The sequence below is a fragment of the Manihot esculenta genome, chromosome 1, assembly GCF_001659605.2.
Source record: "Manihot esculenta cultivar AM560-2 chromosome 1, M.esculenta_v8, whole genome shotgun sequence".
Taxonomy (NCBI): Eukaryota; Viridiplantae; Streptophyta; class Magnoliopsida; order Malpighiales; family Euphorbiaceae; genus Manihot; species Manihot esculenta.
Genome location: NC_035161.2, coordinates 37,293,425 through 37,312,039, shown reverse-complemented (window position 1 = coordinate 37,312,039; position 18,615 = coordinate 37,293,425). Strand labels below are relative to the sequence as shown.

General features: G+C 33.9%; 2 protein-coding genes, 1 non-coding gene and 1 pseudogene across 8 annotated transcripts; 3 read left to right on the top strand and 1 right to left on the bottom strand.

Moving 5' to 3' along the window:
- The first annotated feature begins 1,655 nt into the window (after window positions 1-1,655).
- Window positions 1,656-2,737, top strand: LOC110629569 (transcriptional regulator SUPERMAN). Its single transcript, XM_021776600.2, has one exon. The coding sequence runs from the start codon at window positions 1,954-1,956 to the stop codon at window positions 2,491-2,493; it is 540 nt and encodes a 179-aa protein (XP_021632292.1). The 5' UTR covers window positions 1,656-1,953; the 3' UTR covers window positions 2,494-2,737.
- A 1,793-nt stretch (window positions 2,738-4,530) lies between these two features.
- Window positions 4,531-4,601, top strand: TRNAG-GCC. Its single transcript has one exon. It is a non-coding gene; the product is annotated as a tRNA-Gly (tRNA).
- A 985-nt stretch (window positions 4,602-5,586) lies between these two features.
- Window positions 5,587-9,961, bottom strand: LOC110610955 (bet1-like SNARE 1-1). 6 transcript variants are annotated; one of them, XM_021751061.2, is made up of 7 exons: window positions 9,607-9,958; window positions 9,317-9,401; window positions 8,316-8,486; window positions 6,588-6,735; window positions 6,118-6,174; window positions 5,968-6,027; window positions 5,587-5,881 (listed from the first exon to the last, which is right to left on the bottom strand). In XM_021751061.2, the coding sequence occupies exons 3-7, from the start codon at window positions 8,324-8,326 to the stop codon at window positions 5,792-5,794; spliced, it is 366 nt and encodes a 121-aa protein (XP_021606753.1). In that variant the 5' UTR covers window positions 8,327-8,486; window positions 9,317-9,401; window positions 9,607-9,958; the 3' UTR covers window positions 5,587-5,791. The 6 variants fall into 6 exon arrangements, with proteins under 6 accessions (XP_021606753.1, XP_021606761.1, XP_021606738.1 ...); XM_021751069.2 differs by lacking the exon at window positions 8,316-8,486 and having other exon boundaries at window positions 5,587-5,795; window positions 9,607-9,961; XM_021751046.2 differs by lacking the exon at window positions 8,316-8,486 and having other exon boundaries at window positions 9,317-9,408; window positions 9,607-9,954.
- A 1,097-nt stretch (window positions 9,962-11,058) lies between these two features.
- On the top strand, window positions 11,059-14,681 carry LOC110617573 (annotated as a pseudogene).
- The last annotated feature ends 3,934 nt before the right edge of the window (window positions 14,682-18,615 follow it).

The window sequence follows — 18,615 nt, the reverse complement described above, 5'->3', positions numbered from 1 at the left end:
TCAAAATATTTAAGTAAAAATAGTTATTTTTTATAAAAAAATATTAATTGATTATAATTTTTTAAATTTGTAGAGTATATTTATCTATTTATTTAATTTTATTAATTTATTCAGTAAATAAAAGAAAAGATTTTTCAAATATTTTAATTGAATGGCTTTAAAATAAATATAACTAATAAATTTTTAAATATACTGAAATTTAATAATAATTTTTTCTATTATATATAAAACTATCTAAATACCTCTATAAAATTTTTAAGGATCATATCCTCTCATGGTCCCTCCTGGATCCGTCGTTGACCTTAATTAAGAAGCAGCGCAGGGGAAGGAAGACATGCTATATATATATAGCAGCAACTGCTTTACGAATTTTTACTCTCTACTCGTCGTCTTTGCTCTTGCCTTCAATGCCTCCACCTGCCTTCATTCTCGTCCTTGCTTCAATTAATATTGAAATTGCTATTTTTAGTATATTTTAAATATAATAATATTTTTAAAAAATAACACTATGACTTTTTCTTTATAACGTGTAAAATGAAAATTCGCTCCAAATATAAATTACAATCATACAATTATAATTCACTCAAAGACAAAATCCTACCATCACAAAGATTAATCTTTGCTAATGATTTATATGTCATGTCTGCTTCTATTTTTTTAACCACTATCCTTCTTTTTGTCATCCTCAACATCGAAAAAAAAAAATAATTCTCTATATCATACATACAAATTTAATCTGATGGTAAGTATATCGAAATAAATTTAAGAGATCTCATATTCTATTACTCCAAATTTCAATTTTCATTTAAAAAAAATTTTCTATATCGTAGTTACATATAAACTAGTAGCAGAAATAATAATTCTGTACATACCCATATCGAGTCTTCACAATAATATTTGATCAACACAATCATAACTTTCAGATGATTATAATGATCAAAAGAATTTTTGGAAAAGAAAAAACAGCAAAGAGAATAATATTTTAAGTGATGTTGATTGTGATGACATAAAGTTGATGTGTTTTCCATTCTTTTATTTAGGACAGAAAAGAGAATTAAAAGTTGATACTTAAGGGCAAACACAAACTCCAAAAATATTCTATATCATGTTCTTCATTCATCATCATTACCAAGTTTCCTGCATCTTTCCCCCATCAATGTGATGATAAGCACAATTACAGCAATCTTTTTTTTTTTTTCCCATGATTTGTGTGCTAATCATTAATTTTTACTTATGCCATATGCTTGCTTAATTTTGGCAAAAACAAACTTGCTTTTGCATGCGTAGGCTTAAAAATGGTTAAAATTTACACACGCACAAACTGTATCCAGTTGGTTGATGAGCTAAGAAATGAAGCTTTCCTTCATGCAATATCTAGCATATTTCCCCTTGTCCTCGCTGCAAGTCGGCAAGGGTTGGAAAAAAACATATATAATAAACAATTTGGTTTGGGTAATTAATTAACAATTTTCCAATTTTGAATAGGTTTACTCAATAATAATAAATATAATTACACATATTCATAAGTTTGTCTCTAAATTTTTACATGAAATATGTATATTACTTTTTTATTCACTTAAAAGAAAATAAAAACAGGATAAAAGATGACAAAATAAAGGCTGTTAAGAAAACCAACATAGATGAAAGCAACAACAGCTCCAAGAGGGAGACAAATCAAGGAGAGAATTATGTTTTTTTACTTATTAATGGAAAAAAGCTGTCTGCAAAAATGAAAATTTAGCCGGCTAATTCAGAAAGGTTCTCTCAAGAAAAATCTAAGACTTTTCTCTCCAATTCACATCTTCACTTGAACTCACACTTAGACGTTGCTTATTGCTATGTCCTTTATTTGTCTTTGTCTCTCTAAACCCTCATCTTCCCATCTATAAAAATCTTGTCTTTCTTACTCGGCAAGCATAACCCACTATTTCTATCTGCTCACTTCCTGTTCTCATGGAACCACACCTTCACGACGGAGGAGAAACCGACCGATCGGAGCAGGCCAATGATGACGACGCCGGCACAGGTCGCTCTTATGAGTGTGTGTTTTGCAAGAGAGGCTTCAATACAGCACAGGCTTTGGGTGGCCACATGAATATTCATCGGAAAGATAGAGCCAAGCCAAGGCCTAGTTCAGTTCCTTCAATTTCCAGCAGAGTAGATGACGATTATTATGCAAGTTTAAGAGGCTACCCTCCAATTCAAAGCTACCCACCTCACTATTCAACGGCTCATCATCATCCTCATAACGAGGTACTTATAAATTATCAAACATTTTTTCCATCAGCATCTACATGGGGTTTTAGATCCCCACATGGCGACGATTTGTATGCGCACACCCCTCAGCTTTTGAATTCTTTCGAGGAGGATTGGCGAAGGAATCTAAACCTGCAAATTGCTCCATCTCATGTAGATGATAATAAGGGAAAAACAGAAGACTGCAGTGAATCAGACGAGTTAGATTTGGAGTTGAGACTTGGTCATGATCCATAATATATTAATTATTCTATAAGGAACTTGCATATGTATAGCTGTATTTGTTATCTATTGTACAGCTATATATGGATTTTTCTGTGCATCGAAAAAATTATCCTAGTCTTTTAATAAGTATGATTTGGCATTTCTCGTTGGCAAATTCTACTGGGAAGACATGGTAGGAGAAGGAAGTTTTCACTAGTAAGTTTCACGAAGAAAGACAAGAAAGAATAATAAAAAAATTCCCAGTTCTATTACTTTATTAGACTCCTTCATCCTCTATATATGAAACCCTAAATTCATTTAGGGTTCTATGAGATTTTCTTCCTTTTGCAAGTGTCGTCTGCTAAATCTTTGCTTCTTCCCGTCAATTATAATTTGGATTTCTGCTTCTATATTGATATCTAAGAAAGATTTTGCAGCATTACATGCTTGATGAGGTTGATTTTTCTTCTATGATTTAATCATATAAGCAAACCATTAGGTGTGAACTTAATTGAAATTTTTGTTTTTCAAATTAATATCTTATTTCTGCAAAATGCTCAATTAGAAACCCTAGCTAATTGCTTATTTAAAGATGAAGAAACGCTTGAAAAAAGGTTAACCTTTGTGTTGAAAATCTAGCCACCTTAATTTGTTTAATTATGATTTAATAGAAAAAGATTATTAGATTTGTGTGAATTCCACATGTATAAACTTGAATTGCATAGCCTAAAATTAAGTAATGTTCCAGAGATACAGACAATATATTCATTTCTTGTAAAAATTTATACGTATATTCTCTTTATAGAATTCCCACCTTTTTCTTTTAGGTTAAATTATAATTTAGTTCATATAAATTAATAAAATTTATAAATAATGAGTTCTTATATTTTAAAAAAAATGAAATATTTTACTCCCTATATAGGGTGAAAATACAATTAAATTATTATTGCTGAATTATTTGTTTAAAGACTAAATTGTAAATGAAATAAATAGTATGGACTAATTCATTAATTTTTTTAAAAAATTAAAAATACTAAATAATTGACTTTTAAACAGGTTTAATTTACTAAATCACATGGATTTATGTACCCTTTCTTTTAACTATTATAAAAGGATAACATATATGATTGTTATTAAGAAACAGCAGGGGAAAATCTTCGTAACTCACTATGAAATAAGATGAAAACAAAAATGAAAGGAAAAAGAAAAAGACAATGAGAGAATATATTTTAACATTCATCTATTAATTTATTTATGATTTGAGACGTAACATGCAGTTTTCTAATTAACTTCTAATTAATTACTTGGTATATAAATAAATTAATTATAAAGTTAATGACATATAGTGTCAGAGGGATGCAAACAGAGGGGCAAGTATATACAGCTTATTTAATAACTTAAATATATGTAAAAAAAAAAAAAAAAATGTTTTATAAACGTAAAAAGGACTTGGCTTTAACAGGAAACATGCAACTGCAAAGAAAATTTCATTAGAAACTAATGACATGGGAGGAGGGTCCAGCCTAGCAAGATTTAAACCAAAATCTTGTTTTAAATTGGAAGATATGGGATGGTTTGGAATTGCATAGACAATTATGGGTCATGGGGAAAAAGGATAGCCACCTTCCTTCAGTTTTCATTTTTGCACCCTTTTTTCTTGTTTTATTGGGATGCCTATATATATATATATATATATACAAAGATTCAAATAATTCATAGTTTCCTTTTAATGGAATTTATAATAACGTTTGGACTTTTTTTTCTCAAGTCATAATTAATCGTCAGTTCATAAAAGACCTAAGTCCTCCTATCCTGTGTTTCTAACAACATTATCCAATAATTATGCAACTCCCTTGCTATTTCTCCCACCTTTCGTTCGAAAATCAACAATATTCATTTATTACGTAATTACCTAACATCAGTGCATACATTTGGTCTCCTAACAGATTATTGATGCGGTGGCAAGCTGTATTGCTTTTCTAAAAGAAAAACCCAAGTTGATGCTTACAAAAGACTTAAGCGAATCTTATTACACGATATAATAATCTGGACCGCAGATCGTGTCAATCAGCACCAGTGGTCTAGTGGTAGAATAGTACCCTGCCACGGTACAGACCCGGGTTCGATTCCCGGCTGGTGCATTAGCCCTTTTTTCCTGGTTAAATGGTCTTTTCCTTTTTTTCCCGGAATCTTTCAACGATTTCTTTATCATAAAAGTCGATGGCCTGCAGGCAACGATCAATCCAAATAATATTTTAACCCTCATGACAAAAAAAAAATAATAATATTTTAACCACCGGATGGCAAAAATGACATTCAGTGAAGAAGACTGAACTAATGGATTTGTTAACCTATGCAATAATCGTTGCGAATTTAATTGAGGCCCTATGCTTGAATTACTAAACCTGGCACCATCTTCGGGTTTTTTTCTTCAAAAATATTTTATTCTTTTTTCGTGTTTAATCCCATAAAAAATAATCAATTTTATTCCGAATCTCGACGGGCATATAGTTTCAACAAAAATAGCGTGGGTTATTGATTACTCTTCAAATCCAGGGCCTGAAAAATCTCAAGGAAGCATTTAACTGCTTTTCTTTAAGGCTGCAGCAACTTCCTAAAATGTGTGATTGTCTGGCCAATTATAGCACGAGTACCTGATTAAGACCCGCATAATTACTAATTACGAAATAATTTCTATTATTTGTTCTTCACTGCAAAATAAGGCGTCTGAGTATTTCACAGTCAAATGGGTTTGGGGCGACGGTGTTGCATACATCTATGAGAACTTTTCCAAAAGAAAAGAGAAAAAAAAAACCGCAAAATCTGGTAGGCTGCCTTATTGAATAATTCTTGCAAATAATCTCAAGGTCAAAGAAGACATTTCCTGTAAAATGTCTGTAGCCATTAAAAGAAACTTGAAAGGGCTCAAGATTGCACCTAACGGATAAAGAAAGGCAGGAGCCAGGAAATCTAACTGATTGAGTTATTCACAATCCTCTCAAAACCAGACTAGTGATTCACTTGGACGCGTGACAGCAAAGCCTGAAAAAGCTTTAACAAGGCTCTGCAGCTGAGTATCTAGTTAAGACTTTAAGAACTTTAAAAAGCCAAAACATGGTTGTCCAATTTAAGTGAAAACGGGAGCAAAGATTTTTGCTTTTTCATTTTTTTACACCCATTCCATACATTCAATGTATGTTTGACATGTTTCAACATCTTTACATAAACATGATTGAATACCTCACAAACGGGAAGCACCACTGATTACAGTAACCACATGGAAGGATCCAAGTAGTGACACAACGCTAGCAACTGTATCATCTTTGATTGATTACCTAGTCAGATAGTATACAATAAGGAATATCACAACAAAGGACGCCACAAGGGTAAACATTCTCCGACTTGATTTCGTTTCAAAAACCTTAGAGGAAACACACTCATCATCAGTTATCACTGCCATTCAATATTGCAAAGAACCAAGAAGAAAAGCTCATATAATTTACGTACCATCTTAAATCGATCCATGGTTCCTGATAGGACTCCCCTAGATGAATCCATGTCATTACCCTATATGCAGAAACTTTCACAACATTAGTAGCCAGAACAGTAAAAGCAGAAAGAATTAATGAGTAACTTCATGACTGCAGCAGGTGTTACCATTCTGTCCAGCATGCGATTATGAGTCTCCACCTCCTCGTGTATATCACCTGACAACTACAGAAATGAAGTGCACTAAGATCTGTTTGGGGCACTCATGATAGCTAACAATGTAATACACACAAAAACAAATAGTTGCATTAATATAACCTAGACATAAAAAATATGAACAGAATGTATGAATTACATAATTAGGGCATACAGCATATAAAGTTTAACAATCAGGACATAATTCATGTTCATAATAATTACAGGAAGACTTTGGGAATATTTTGACACTCATTACAAACGTAGAAATTGGTGCAATGAAATTTCCCTTTCCCCCTTTGTGTTATCAACTTCCAAGAGGAAGCATGAATATGTCAAGTAAAAAATTATACACATTACACATGCACACACACACACATGCAGTCTATATCTTATCCATTGCACAGACACAAGCCTACTTTACTGTTTGAGATAAAACTCACTCTCTTCAGAAGATTGACTCGGTCTTGCAATCCATCCATACCTCTTTCATTATCTTGTTCATCAATTTCATGAGAGTATGAAGATGAGGCCCTTATGCCACCCTCTTCAATGCCATCAAAAAGAGCAGCTCTGTTGGTACGGAGATCTCTGTAGACAAAAGGAGTTGAGGTAACGTCAGATGGCAAGATCACACACATCAAAAGGATGCATTTACCAATAAAAAAGGACAGCACAAAATGGCATTCCAAGTAAACCTAATAGGAAGGACAGTTCTAAGGTCGAAGTTCACATTCAAACCCACAATAAGAGAAGATGCATCCAGAATCCATAAAATCCAATATAGAGCATTGCTATACAGTTATTCTTGTGCTTAACCAGTAAAGAGTTTTTAACTCTTCCAGAAGCCACAACAAATGCATATCATTTGCAAGATTGACAAATCATATATAAGAAAAAGTTGAGTTCCATTGAATTTCCAAATCAAGAAGATGTTGTTTTTACAAAATGAGAAACACGGGGAAAATCTAGAACACAATTGATGACTAGAAGAACAACATATATCTCTTGTTGTGATATCTCAGTGTCTGAAGACTCAAAAAATAAGAAAGAAAGATAAAGTGAAGAACATTAGGAAAATATATTTGTGGGACCATGATTTAGACGGCATCATATAATCATATTACATCGTTCATGGGGATGAGCAACATTGAGTAAATTCATCAGAGTTTGGTATGGGATTATATAATGAGATGATAAAATTGTATCACTATTTCTTTCATTAAAAGAACACCTAGATATGTATCGATGTTAATGGTCAACTACTACTTCATCGAAGAAAGAAAGAGTACCAGCTGTAAAGAATCTTCATACATAGGTTTAGAATGATAAACTTGAAGATAAAGACAGTGAAACATAACCTTATCCATAGTGATATACGAAATCAACATAGAAACAAAGCAGTATGCATATTGCAGCTCACTACATTGAAACAGCTGATAAGAACATGGCATTAACTGATTTATGGTGAAGTGACAAGAGAAAACATGTAGGACTTATGAGACTCAAATCTATGAAAGACCAATGAACGTCAAAATCGGGTACACATATTGCCATAATATAATCCTAAAGAAAGAGCACTAGTTGATCCTTAATAGCTATCGTGAAAGTTTTCATAGCTTGTGATACCAAACCACCAGCTGCCCAATCCGACAAATAACTTACAGCTCCTCTCCAGCCAGAAGCCAGAGTTCCTGTAGATTTTCTAAAACAACCAATAGAACCTGAAGAAAAAAATTGTGCAACTTTGACAAGCTCAGGCAGCCAGTTACACCAGAAATTGATTAGCTCAAACAAGAGGTTTCAAGCACTCATCCATCTCATCCAAATCAACTAGATTTCATTGTCACTTACTTTTGGTACCCAATTTACCATACCACTCTGGGACTCAATAAGCATCACCAAAGCCATTATTTCAAAGCCTTTCACAATACCTAAGTTTCTTCAGTGTATATAGTATATACACATTCTTAAGTTTCAAAGGGAACATCCTTAGAAAGAAAAGGATGAAAAGAATAGGTAGCATAACATAAGGCAGATATTGTCACATTAGGAAGAATACATGAAAAGCACCAAATCAAGTCAAAATGAATTACCTCGAGAAAATACTGAAACATGTAAATGGAGGACAAAATATTAAATTAATGTAATAGAACTGTCAGAAAACCTACTTCTTCATCATGCTGAATAGAGCAATTCTACTCTGCTCCCAACAGACACAGAGGTTAACTGGTCTAGTTTACCGGTATGAGAATGTATTCAATAGGCATGCAGTCCATCGGTGCAATCCCACTGTATTCACCTTCTTTTGCACCATACACCCTCATAAATGATCTATGTAACTAAGAACAACACCAGCTTATTTCCAATCTTAAAGGCCCAACAGCTTATTTTTAATATTGAAATAATATGGCTAAAATAAGTATGCTACATAACTACTAGCATTTTTTTTCAATGCAATCAATTCTTAAATCCACAAATTCTAATGCAGATCTTCCAATTACTGTAACATTTCAGAAAGCTAAAGCTTTATATAGCACTGTAGTATATAAGAAGAAAGATTTAGCTGCAGCTTTTACGGTATCAAAACATATTTAAATGAAATAGAGAGAGCTGACACTTAATGAACTCGGTCAAATATGGATAATAGTTAAAACATATGCATAATAAGGAAGCAAATGTCAACTAATAATATTACACAATAACAATGAAGCTGAATCTAATGTGGGCGAGACCAGGGGTGCAAAGGACAGACAAATCACAAAATAAAATGCTCAAATTGGAACCAGAAATCATCTTAAAGAAGCAAATCCCTTGGCAAAAAATCTCTTTGTTTAGAAAGAATCATTTGCAAAAAAAGAATTCAAATGAATTTTTTATACAATCATGCACGGTTTCTATGTCTTTTACAATGGAAAATTTTTCAAGTTAAAGGAATTTAATTCTGTCATTCCAAATGTGAGAATTAGCAAAAAAAAAGAAGTCAATAGAATTGAATTATTGAAAAATCCTTGATTGCAAACAGGCGAAGTTCCAACTACATACCTAGACCAGCTGGATCAGATAAGCACGCCATTGAATTTTCCCTTTCTTTTTTTTAAAAAAAAAAACACGAATAAACACAATCCAATTTTAAATTATAATAAGGGGGGAAAAGAACAATTGGACTAACCTCCTGGAATTCATGGTCTAACGATCACGGGTATCTATTTGCTTGATTGCTTCTGTTCCGATGAAGCAAAATTGAAATTGAAACACTGAAACCTCAAAATCGGGAAAAAAAAATAAAAAAATTTAAGTGATACAAGATCATATTAACAGCTGAAATTCATATTAGAAAAGAGAGTGGAACGATATTAGAGGACGAGAAAGTCTAGATCTAAAATGAAATCTTTTTAGACTGAAATCTTATTAGCACAGACACTAGAAAAAGATAATGAGAGTAAAATATCTTGAAGCTACCTTGGAGGCGAAGCTGGGAAATTCCCCCCTGCTGAGTAGACAGTAGGAATAAGGGAAAGAGGAAGGTGAAGAAGCGGTTTGGCTATGCCGGGAATATGAAAAAGGAGGAGAGGCAGAGAGGGGGACGATCAACAAAATTGGATGAAAAATATGGGTCCCGCAAAATTGCGTAAGGTTGGTAGCATGTGCATGTGGGCTGGAGGGATAATCGCTAAGCTTTCTGTGGGGCTATCGACTGTGATCCAGTCTTCTCCGCCGTCCGATCATAGTGGGTAGGGAACAAGCCCTTGCGTATGCAGGGAACCAGGGATCATCAATCATCGTTCCCATGGAGCCGTCCGGCCCGGCTCATTGAAATGCCGGGTGTCACGGGCCCAGGCTTGGCACTCAGTGAACCATGCGGTACTTATTTGATCACTATCGATACAAATCAGTCCATATGTCTACACGATTAATCTCCATAACGAAACATCAAATTAATTTATACAACGAAGTAAGTTGATTAATTCAGAAACTAAAATGCTATTAAAGCAAATAAGATAAATACATATTGAATAAATATTCACATTCAATAAATATAAAGATATAAACAACCAAAATATCACACGTAAGTACAGATATTTTAATAAAAGGGCTACTCATTTTATTATAAGAGTAAAATAATCATTACACAATTCAATACAAAAGTTCTCACACCACTTGCGGACAGAAAAACGTTTACACAATTTAACACAAAGGTCTTCACACCACTTGCAGACAGAAAAACGTCTATAAGGGTGGAGACACAGTATAGAGACTCGATAGGCCTACGGTGGTAAAGATGAATTGAGCTATAATAGGAGAAGACATAGGTGACACCTCTAATAAATACATAAAAAGAAATTACAAGAGATTGACATAACACTTTTAATACTATTATTTTATACTTAATTTCTATCCATTTTATTTTTAAAAAATCTCATATTGAAAAAATTATATTTTAGTCCCTTTAAAATTATAGAACCCTAATACCAAGGGCCCGGGTCAGGATTAAACTTCGGCAGTGTTTCAGTAAACCAAACCAAGCCGTTGGGTTAATGCATAAAAATATTCATGAAAACTCTACCAAGAAAATTATTTAAAAATTGGGTTAACAACCAACTAATGTTCGGTTTAAAATGGAATAGATATTATTTTTTTATATAATTTATTTTAAATAAAACAGGTTTATGAATTGGTCCAGGGCTTAATCTAAGAAGTTCAGCACGAAAAAGAATATAATATAGTTTTTTAATTTTATTTTCAGTTGATTCAATAGAGTTAAGTTGTTATTTTGGAAAAGTTTGACTATGATGATGTCGGAGTATTTCGGTAAAAGAATAAAAAATAATAATAATTTATATTTATGTTGTGCCTTTTTTATTTTTTTTCTTTTTCCCATAAATTTGTATATGCAAATCAATAGTAAGGAGAGAGTATATATTATCAAAGATAACCTATATATTTCACCGTCCCCGCAAAATCAAAGGCAAGCGAATATAATGTCTGCACACTGCGCTCCAGAGAATCGGATTCGAGGAGCTTGTTGGCGCTACAAAAGCAAGCTCGAGCTGCATCCTGCTTGTGAGCCCCACCCAACACACCAACACTCTTACCAACTCCGGCGACTCATGGGTTTCCTGACCGCCACCACCACCGAATACGGGTCCAACATGGAGAAATTCCTTTGTGATAGGTTGGTTGCTCGACCAGACGCAACCCATCTCCCAGCGGTTTAGAGCCCTCTTTTCTCTCCGCAACCTTAAAGGCTCCGCTCCCCATGACGTCCTTATTCACGGTTTGCTCTTTTTCTTAGTTTTCATTAAAACATAATTATTGGCTTTTAAGCTTTTTTCGTAATTTCGAAGCTAGATTGGCATTTAAGGGTTGAATTATATCGTTTACATGCGATGTTGGTTCTCTTCTATCAGTGTGAAGGTTTTTAGTCCATCCAAATCCCTCTTTGACCTAACCAGTGCCATTATTGTTGTTGTGGAAGTTTTACTTCTCAGTTTAGCTGTTAATTAAACAAATGGGGCAACGACATGTGGGTTCTGAGCTCCCTGAGCTATTTGTGTAAATTTTTGTTGCATGTTCATGCGTCTTCTTTCTTCTTTGATTAGAAACTCCCCCCCCCCCCCACCCTCCCTCCCTTTTAGCAACAAGGGACTCCTGGAATTTGTTGGCACACGAGGCAGCCTTTGCATTGGGTCAAATGCAAGATTTTGAGTTCTAAATGATCTTTCTTTGCATCCTATTGTTCGTCATGAGGTTAGGTGCTAGGTTAAATTTTAATCTCCATTTTCATTTTTTTTAATAGGTTCTTAATACTCTAATGCAAGTAGTTATGTTTCATTGCAGGCGGCAGAAGCTCTTGGTGCCATTGGTTTAGAGAGAAATGTTCCTCTTTTAAAAAATAGTTTGTGCGTAGATCCAGCTCAGGAGGTTAGAGAAACTTGTGAACTGGCTATCAAGCGAATGGAGGAAATGAATGCTACAGGCACTTGTGATGAATCATCTACAACCCAAAATTCGCCTTTTATGTCAGTTGACCCAGCTGCTCCAGCTTCTTCTTGTTCTTCTATTGATATGCTGAGGTATGTCTAGTTATGGTTGGAAGATGTAAGTTTTTTGCCATTTGTATTAATTTGTCAGATTGTTTACTGATGTTAGTAAACTAAAAAGGGAAGATCTTTAGATGAAGAAAAGGGCATGTATGAGCGCTATGCTGCTCTTTTTGCACTTAGAAATAATGGTGGAGGGGAAGCTGTTTCTGCTATAATTGAATCCCTGAGATCAAAAGTGCTTTGCTTAAGCACGAGGTATGTCACGTGAATCTGTTTATTTTCTGCTATTTGGGCTTTTTTATTTCATAATTGGTTGAGGTAGATGTTATATGAGCATGCATTTGTTAAAGTTGCCTACGTTATGTGATGTTTTATTAGAATTCTGTTCTAACTGCTACTTGAGTTTACTTGGTATTAGAATGCTTCTATCACTTAAATATAGATATTTCTTTATGGGAATCTCTGCCCTGATCTGATGCAGATTTATGACTTCTAATGTCATCTTTAACCGCTGCATGGTCACTTTTGTACTTTGTTTCTACATACAGGTTGCTTTTGTTTTGGGCCAATTGCAGAACAAAGCTGCTTCAGCTGCACTTAGCAGAATACTGAAGGATGTAAATGAGCATCCAATGGTTATACATGAGGCTGCTGAAGCTCTTGGTTCCATTGCTGGTTTGTCAGTTCTTCTTTTTCTAATCTGTCTATGATTCATCAAATTTTGATTTTTGATTCATTGTGCCCTGGTTAGAAAATCTTATTGGTTGATTGAATTTCTTTTTCTACTGTACTAAATTAGTAAAATTATCATGGAATGGAACACATCCTATATACAGAGAATGAGAAGGTATGAAATATCTCCTTCTTGTTGGATAAGTTATCATTATAAAGTTTCTGAAACATGCCAACAGTAATCAATGGTAAATATAGATGAGTAAGCTACTAAGTCATAGTGAATGCTGCATCACATAGTTTCAGATTGCTTTTGAGGAATCAACTCCTCATGACTACCTGTGGGAAATTATTTGTTGAATAATTTGTATTGCAGAACAATTGATTTAATAATGTTATATTAAAGTAGTGGAGCAAAAAAAGAGTGTTAGTTTTTATGCGTTAATTATGAGAATATTTGCTCCTATGCTTTTTGGAACCTGCAGTTTTCAAGTTAAAGATTGGGTGGGAAATGTTGGCGGATAAATCTAGTTCCTTTTCCTTCGTTATAGCATGCTATTGCTTGATAATCAGTTCATCAATGAATTTTGTTGGCCATGTGCTACTTTGTGGATTATTTAAAATACGCATGTATTTTGTAGCTTTTTGAATCTTGATCATGTTGTGTTTAATCTAATAGGTTTTTGTTCTTGTACTACTCTAGATGAACAAAGTATTGCACTCCTTGAGGAATTCTCTAAGGATCCAGAGCCCATTGTATCACAAAGCTGTGAAGTTGCTCTGAGCATAGTAGAATATGAAAGATCAGGAAAATCATCTGAGGTAAACGTTTGGAAATTAAAGCTAGAATACTTGCACTCTGCAGTAGCTAGTAGGCATTTAGCATATTTTCAGGAGAAATGACTTTATGACTCTTTCTTTGCAGTACTTATTTATGCAAGGTCCTTTAGCACAAGCTAAAGCTTAGATGAATGATACGTCTTGTGGAATTACCAATCAGTTTACCAGTTTCAAACTTTCAATTCAACTCATAGGCACATTCTATGTGAAGGCAGTGTTTGTGGAAAGGGTGTCAGGAGAATAACAGAGAGAACTTGGAGAGAATCACATCCAATCAGAACTAGTCGTATATGAGTTGTACTAAATTTATTCTTGTAACAATTGATTTTGTTGGTGACATAGGATCTAATCACAGTAAAGAACTAAGAATTCTGCATCTAAGGCTGATATATTTTTGCGTATATCAGTACATGGTGAGGAGGTTTTGTTGGATAGGTTAAGGTGCAGTTCTTGTTGGAGGTTAGGTTTTCATCAAAAGAGGTGGTCCAGGAATGCAAAAAGTGATATTCCCTGGTGCTTCGGGGATACAATAGCCTACAATTAGATCTGGAAATCCAGCCTGTATTCCGCCAGCGAGCTTTAAGTCTGGATAAGGTCTTTATTTTGGGGTTTGATGGAGAAAGATCTACGAACTTGGATTTTGTCCGTGAAAATAAACGTATGGGCGTGGCCGAAAGTTTAAATAGAATATAGTCAGCAGAGTATCAGCTTTGATTTATTATGAAGTTAGGCTTTGGGTTTCATGGGCATTCAAGAATGGGGCTCCTGGGCCTCATTGAAATGTGATGTTAGTGAGTTAACCCACTCCCACTAGGCCCTGCCGCCACATTTACGTGTTGCTGGTCCTGTTTAATCTGCCGTCTTCAAACGCAGAAAGCATTGGCCGTACCCCATCTAATTAGTATTTACAGAAAAAGGCCCGTTTAATTTTAAAATTTAATGATTAAATTTAAGTTAATTTTTATATTTTTTAATCAATATCTTTAATGTTTTTTGAAACTATAATATTAATAATAATGTTATATTAGAGAAATACTTTGATTGATCTACTATAGACAATTTATTTCGGTTTATCATGGACCAGGACATTTTAAAATATAAATGAGTGAGTTTTATCTTAAAAAAATCAGATGTTTATTCTAATTTCTCTTAAATTCATGATGGATTAAATTCAACTAATAATTTTTCTCAAATATAAATGGGTGGTACGATTTTGAGTGGTTGTTTGGACTTGGAATTCATGACTTTTCCTAAACACAGCGAAAGTGACCTTTGGAAATCCGTAGGGTTGTGCCCGTTACGGTTGAAAATTTTAAAAGCATGCACGTGGCCATGGGATTAAATGAGTATACATCGGGAGACAAAGTCAAGCAACGATCAACCCCTTTCATACTTCAGCTTAAGCTTTATTTTATTTATTGGATTGGTTTGCAGTTACATTTTAGTAGCTTATTAATTTTCCTTTGTAGTTGAGGACTAACTAAAATGGTTTAGGATAATCTAATTAAAATGATTATTTTTGGTCTAATAAGCAGACTTCAAAGACTCTAACTCAAACTAGGTTTGTGTCAGAAAAGGCAAGTTTCAACTCTATTAAGACTCAACAGTTAGGTCTGTATTATCTATAAGTCCAGAACTCACGTTGACAAGTTAGACTACACTCGAGTCTATGCGTGGGAGGTTTGATTCTGTTTATCCTTCCGATCCCATGAGATAATAAATTTTGTGACGCTCGGGATTGTGTCCTCATAGCGCCAGATGGAATTAAATAGTCGTCTGACGATGGAAAAGGACACAATACATTTATATGTACGGCCAGTGTGATTGTAGTAGGAGGGTACAAACACAAGACGGTAGTTACGTGTCACCAGAGAATAAAAGGAGGTTACGTGTCACTAGAGAACAAAAGGAAAAATGAATAAAGAAAGTAAGGGAGAGACACACCATACCAAACTTACCAAAATACACTTTAAGTCTACTCTTTACTAGATCTCAAGATATCAAGTGGCACCGTCAGTGAAAAATGAAAAAAATATTTTCATCATTAGAGTTTTTCTTCTCATTTCACCCACTGAGATCCGCATGGCCAATCACGGAGAAAATCATATCGAAAATATCCTAAACGATTTGATATCAATTCAGGAAGAACCACAGTTTTCATTTTCTAGCTCGAATGCTCCAGTAAGCCAGCCATCCACATTATTTAGCCCCTCATACAGCTCAGCAGAGACTATGCTCCGAACTACCTTATCTAACTAAGAGCTATAGAATATGAATTTCCAACTACAGAACACCGCTTACTAGCTAAGCCAGATGTTGCAACAAATAAGGCTCAACACTTTACGAAACGTACCACCCGGCGCTGAGGGGTTCAACATTAATGAACCCCAGTCCACGTTAAACTATCAAGCCCTTCAACAGAACAGTAAGAGAACAGATGACGGGGACGGAGAGGCCAGTTAGAGAAACGAGTCGATAGTCAGAACAAAAGACAGGGTAGTGAAGGAGCTCATCGAGAATGATGGGGCTAAGAGTTATTCCTCCAAATTAGCGGAAAGATAGGAGAGTGAAGAGTTAGAAAGAAATTACCGCTTGGAGAAGAGGTCCAGGAGGGAGGACGTAGGCATAGATCGGAAGTTAGAAAGGCTGAAAGAACAATTGCTAATGGAGTTGGGAGCATGAGACAGCAGCAGTCCTTGTTACCAACCTCAATCACCATTTGTGAGATGGGTTCAATAAGAGACTATCCCTAAGAAGCTCATGATGCCAACAATGGCGGCTTACAACAGGACAGAAAACTCTAGAGAGCACGTCTTGAACTACAAAATATTCATGGAATTGCAAACTCACTCAGATGTCTTAATGTGCAAGGTTTTTTCTATCATCTTAACAGGATCAGCACGGACATGGTTTAACAACTCGAAAGTAGAAAATATTAAGAGTTTCATCGACTTGATCAACGTGTTCATCAGCAGATTTATCATCGGAGTCCCTACAGAGATAAAACAAGCTACTTAGAGACCGTTCACCATAGGGGATTGAATCTTGAATAGAGTATTTTAATTAATTTTTTTAATTTTTCATCTATAGTAGTGTTAACTTTGCAGGAGAAACAAGTGAAAAAAAAAAAATACTTATTAGAATCGAGAGTGCACATGCAAAATAGGTATCACTATATCCCTAATTTTCCATGATAATCAAGATGTACATCTAAAAAAAATCATATACACTTGTAAAAGTCAATTTCACACTCAATATACGGAATCAAACACCAATTTGACTACTGCAAACACCAATTTAACTGCCGCTGACACACAGCATATGTTGATGTGAAAAAAGAAAAAAAAAAACCCAAAGCCAAACTCCTTTATATCATGAGGCAACTCAAGCTTAAGCACCAATTATTGACACGTAGAGATCAAGAGATCCAACATCCTCTTACTTGGATTCCTCAATTATATATTTTTTAAATCATTTATTTTATTAAAATAAAAGAATTAACATCAATTCAATGTCACTTTACTACAACTATTTTATTAAAGATTACCTTTCATTTTAATAAGATTAAGAATATGCTTTTGTTTTTAATTTTATTTTTATTTTTATATATGCTAAATACATTTTTATGAAATTTATATCATATTAATAGGAAGAATTTTTTATATTTGAATGATTAGGCTACCTAAAGATAATTCAATCAAATAAAAAATTATTTTATCATATTTTAGATAATTTAACTGTTTGATTAATTATAACGTAAAAACTTTAACAGATGAATAAAATGAATGAATATAGTAATTATTAATTTGTATTACTTGTAAATAAATTAAAATTATCCACGTCATCAACTTGTAATTTAATATGTATTACACATTAAAAACACAATTTTCAATAAGAAACTAATTTGCATTAATAGTGTGTGAATTAAATTTTAATTAAATATTTAACTTTCTATTTTTAACATTTCATTAATTAGGCTGTGAACTTCGTTATTGATCATCCCAATTTAAGAAGTACAAAGGAAAAATAAATTAAGATAATAATAATAATAATAATAATAATAATAACGGCAGCTATAAATATCGGTGCGTGAAAAATACGTTGGGAACATTCCATATTTTGGCAAGGAATGGGACCCACCAAGTGGGCTTTTTGGATAGGGACGAGCCATCCCGCTGAACGCGGCGACCAGATAAAAGGCGGACCCACAAAGCCGTAAGATCACCGCCCACTCCCGTTAAGGATTTCAATTTCATTGACCTCACTCACGTGGTTAACCACGTGGCGAAAGTTGAAACAATTGAAAGAAAGGGTAGGGGGGGTGGGGGGATAAGCGTGTTGGGGTCCACATAGAGAATGGAGATGTGGGGGCATGACGCGTGTTGTTGCTGGTCCGTACAGTTGATAGGATTGGACTAAGGTGTTCTGGGACGAGGAAAATGGAAGTTGAACAACCAATCATAAATAAAGGTCTTTCCGGAAATCCTTGTCCCTCCCTTTTTTATTATCCCTTCCAAAACTCATTTTTCAATGAAATTACTCACATGCCACATATTTCCCTTACCACTCATGTTTGATCAACATGCGAAGGAGAAAAGAAAATGAGGATGTAAAATAAAATTATAATCATCCCTATTATTTTTTATTTAAATGAGATAAAAATAAAATAGTTGACATAATTTAATTATATAAATTCTAGAATAATAAAATATGTTTTTTCTTTCTAACTAATTTTTTAATTACATTCAAAATACTAATTTTTTTCTGAAATATTTTTTATTTCCTAACACAATATTAAACAATCTCTTTAATCTCTTTGATGCCATTAATAAAATTGTTAAAAAATAGCTTTTAATACTCTAAATACAACATAGCCTAATTTAATATAATAGCTAAAAATATTTGTAATCAC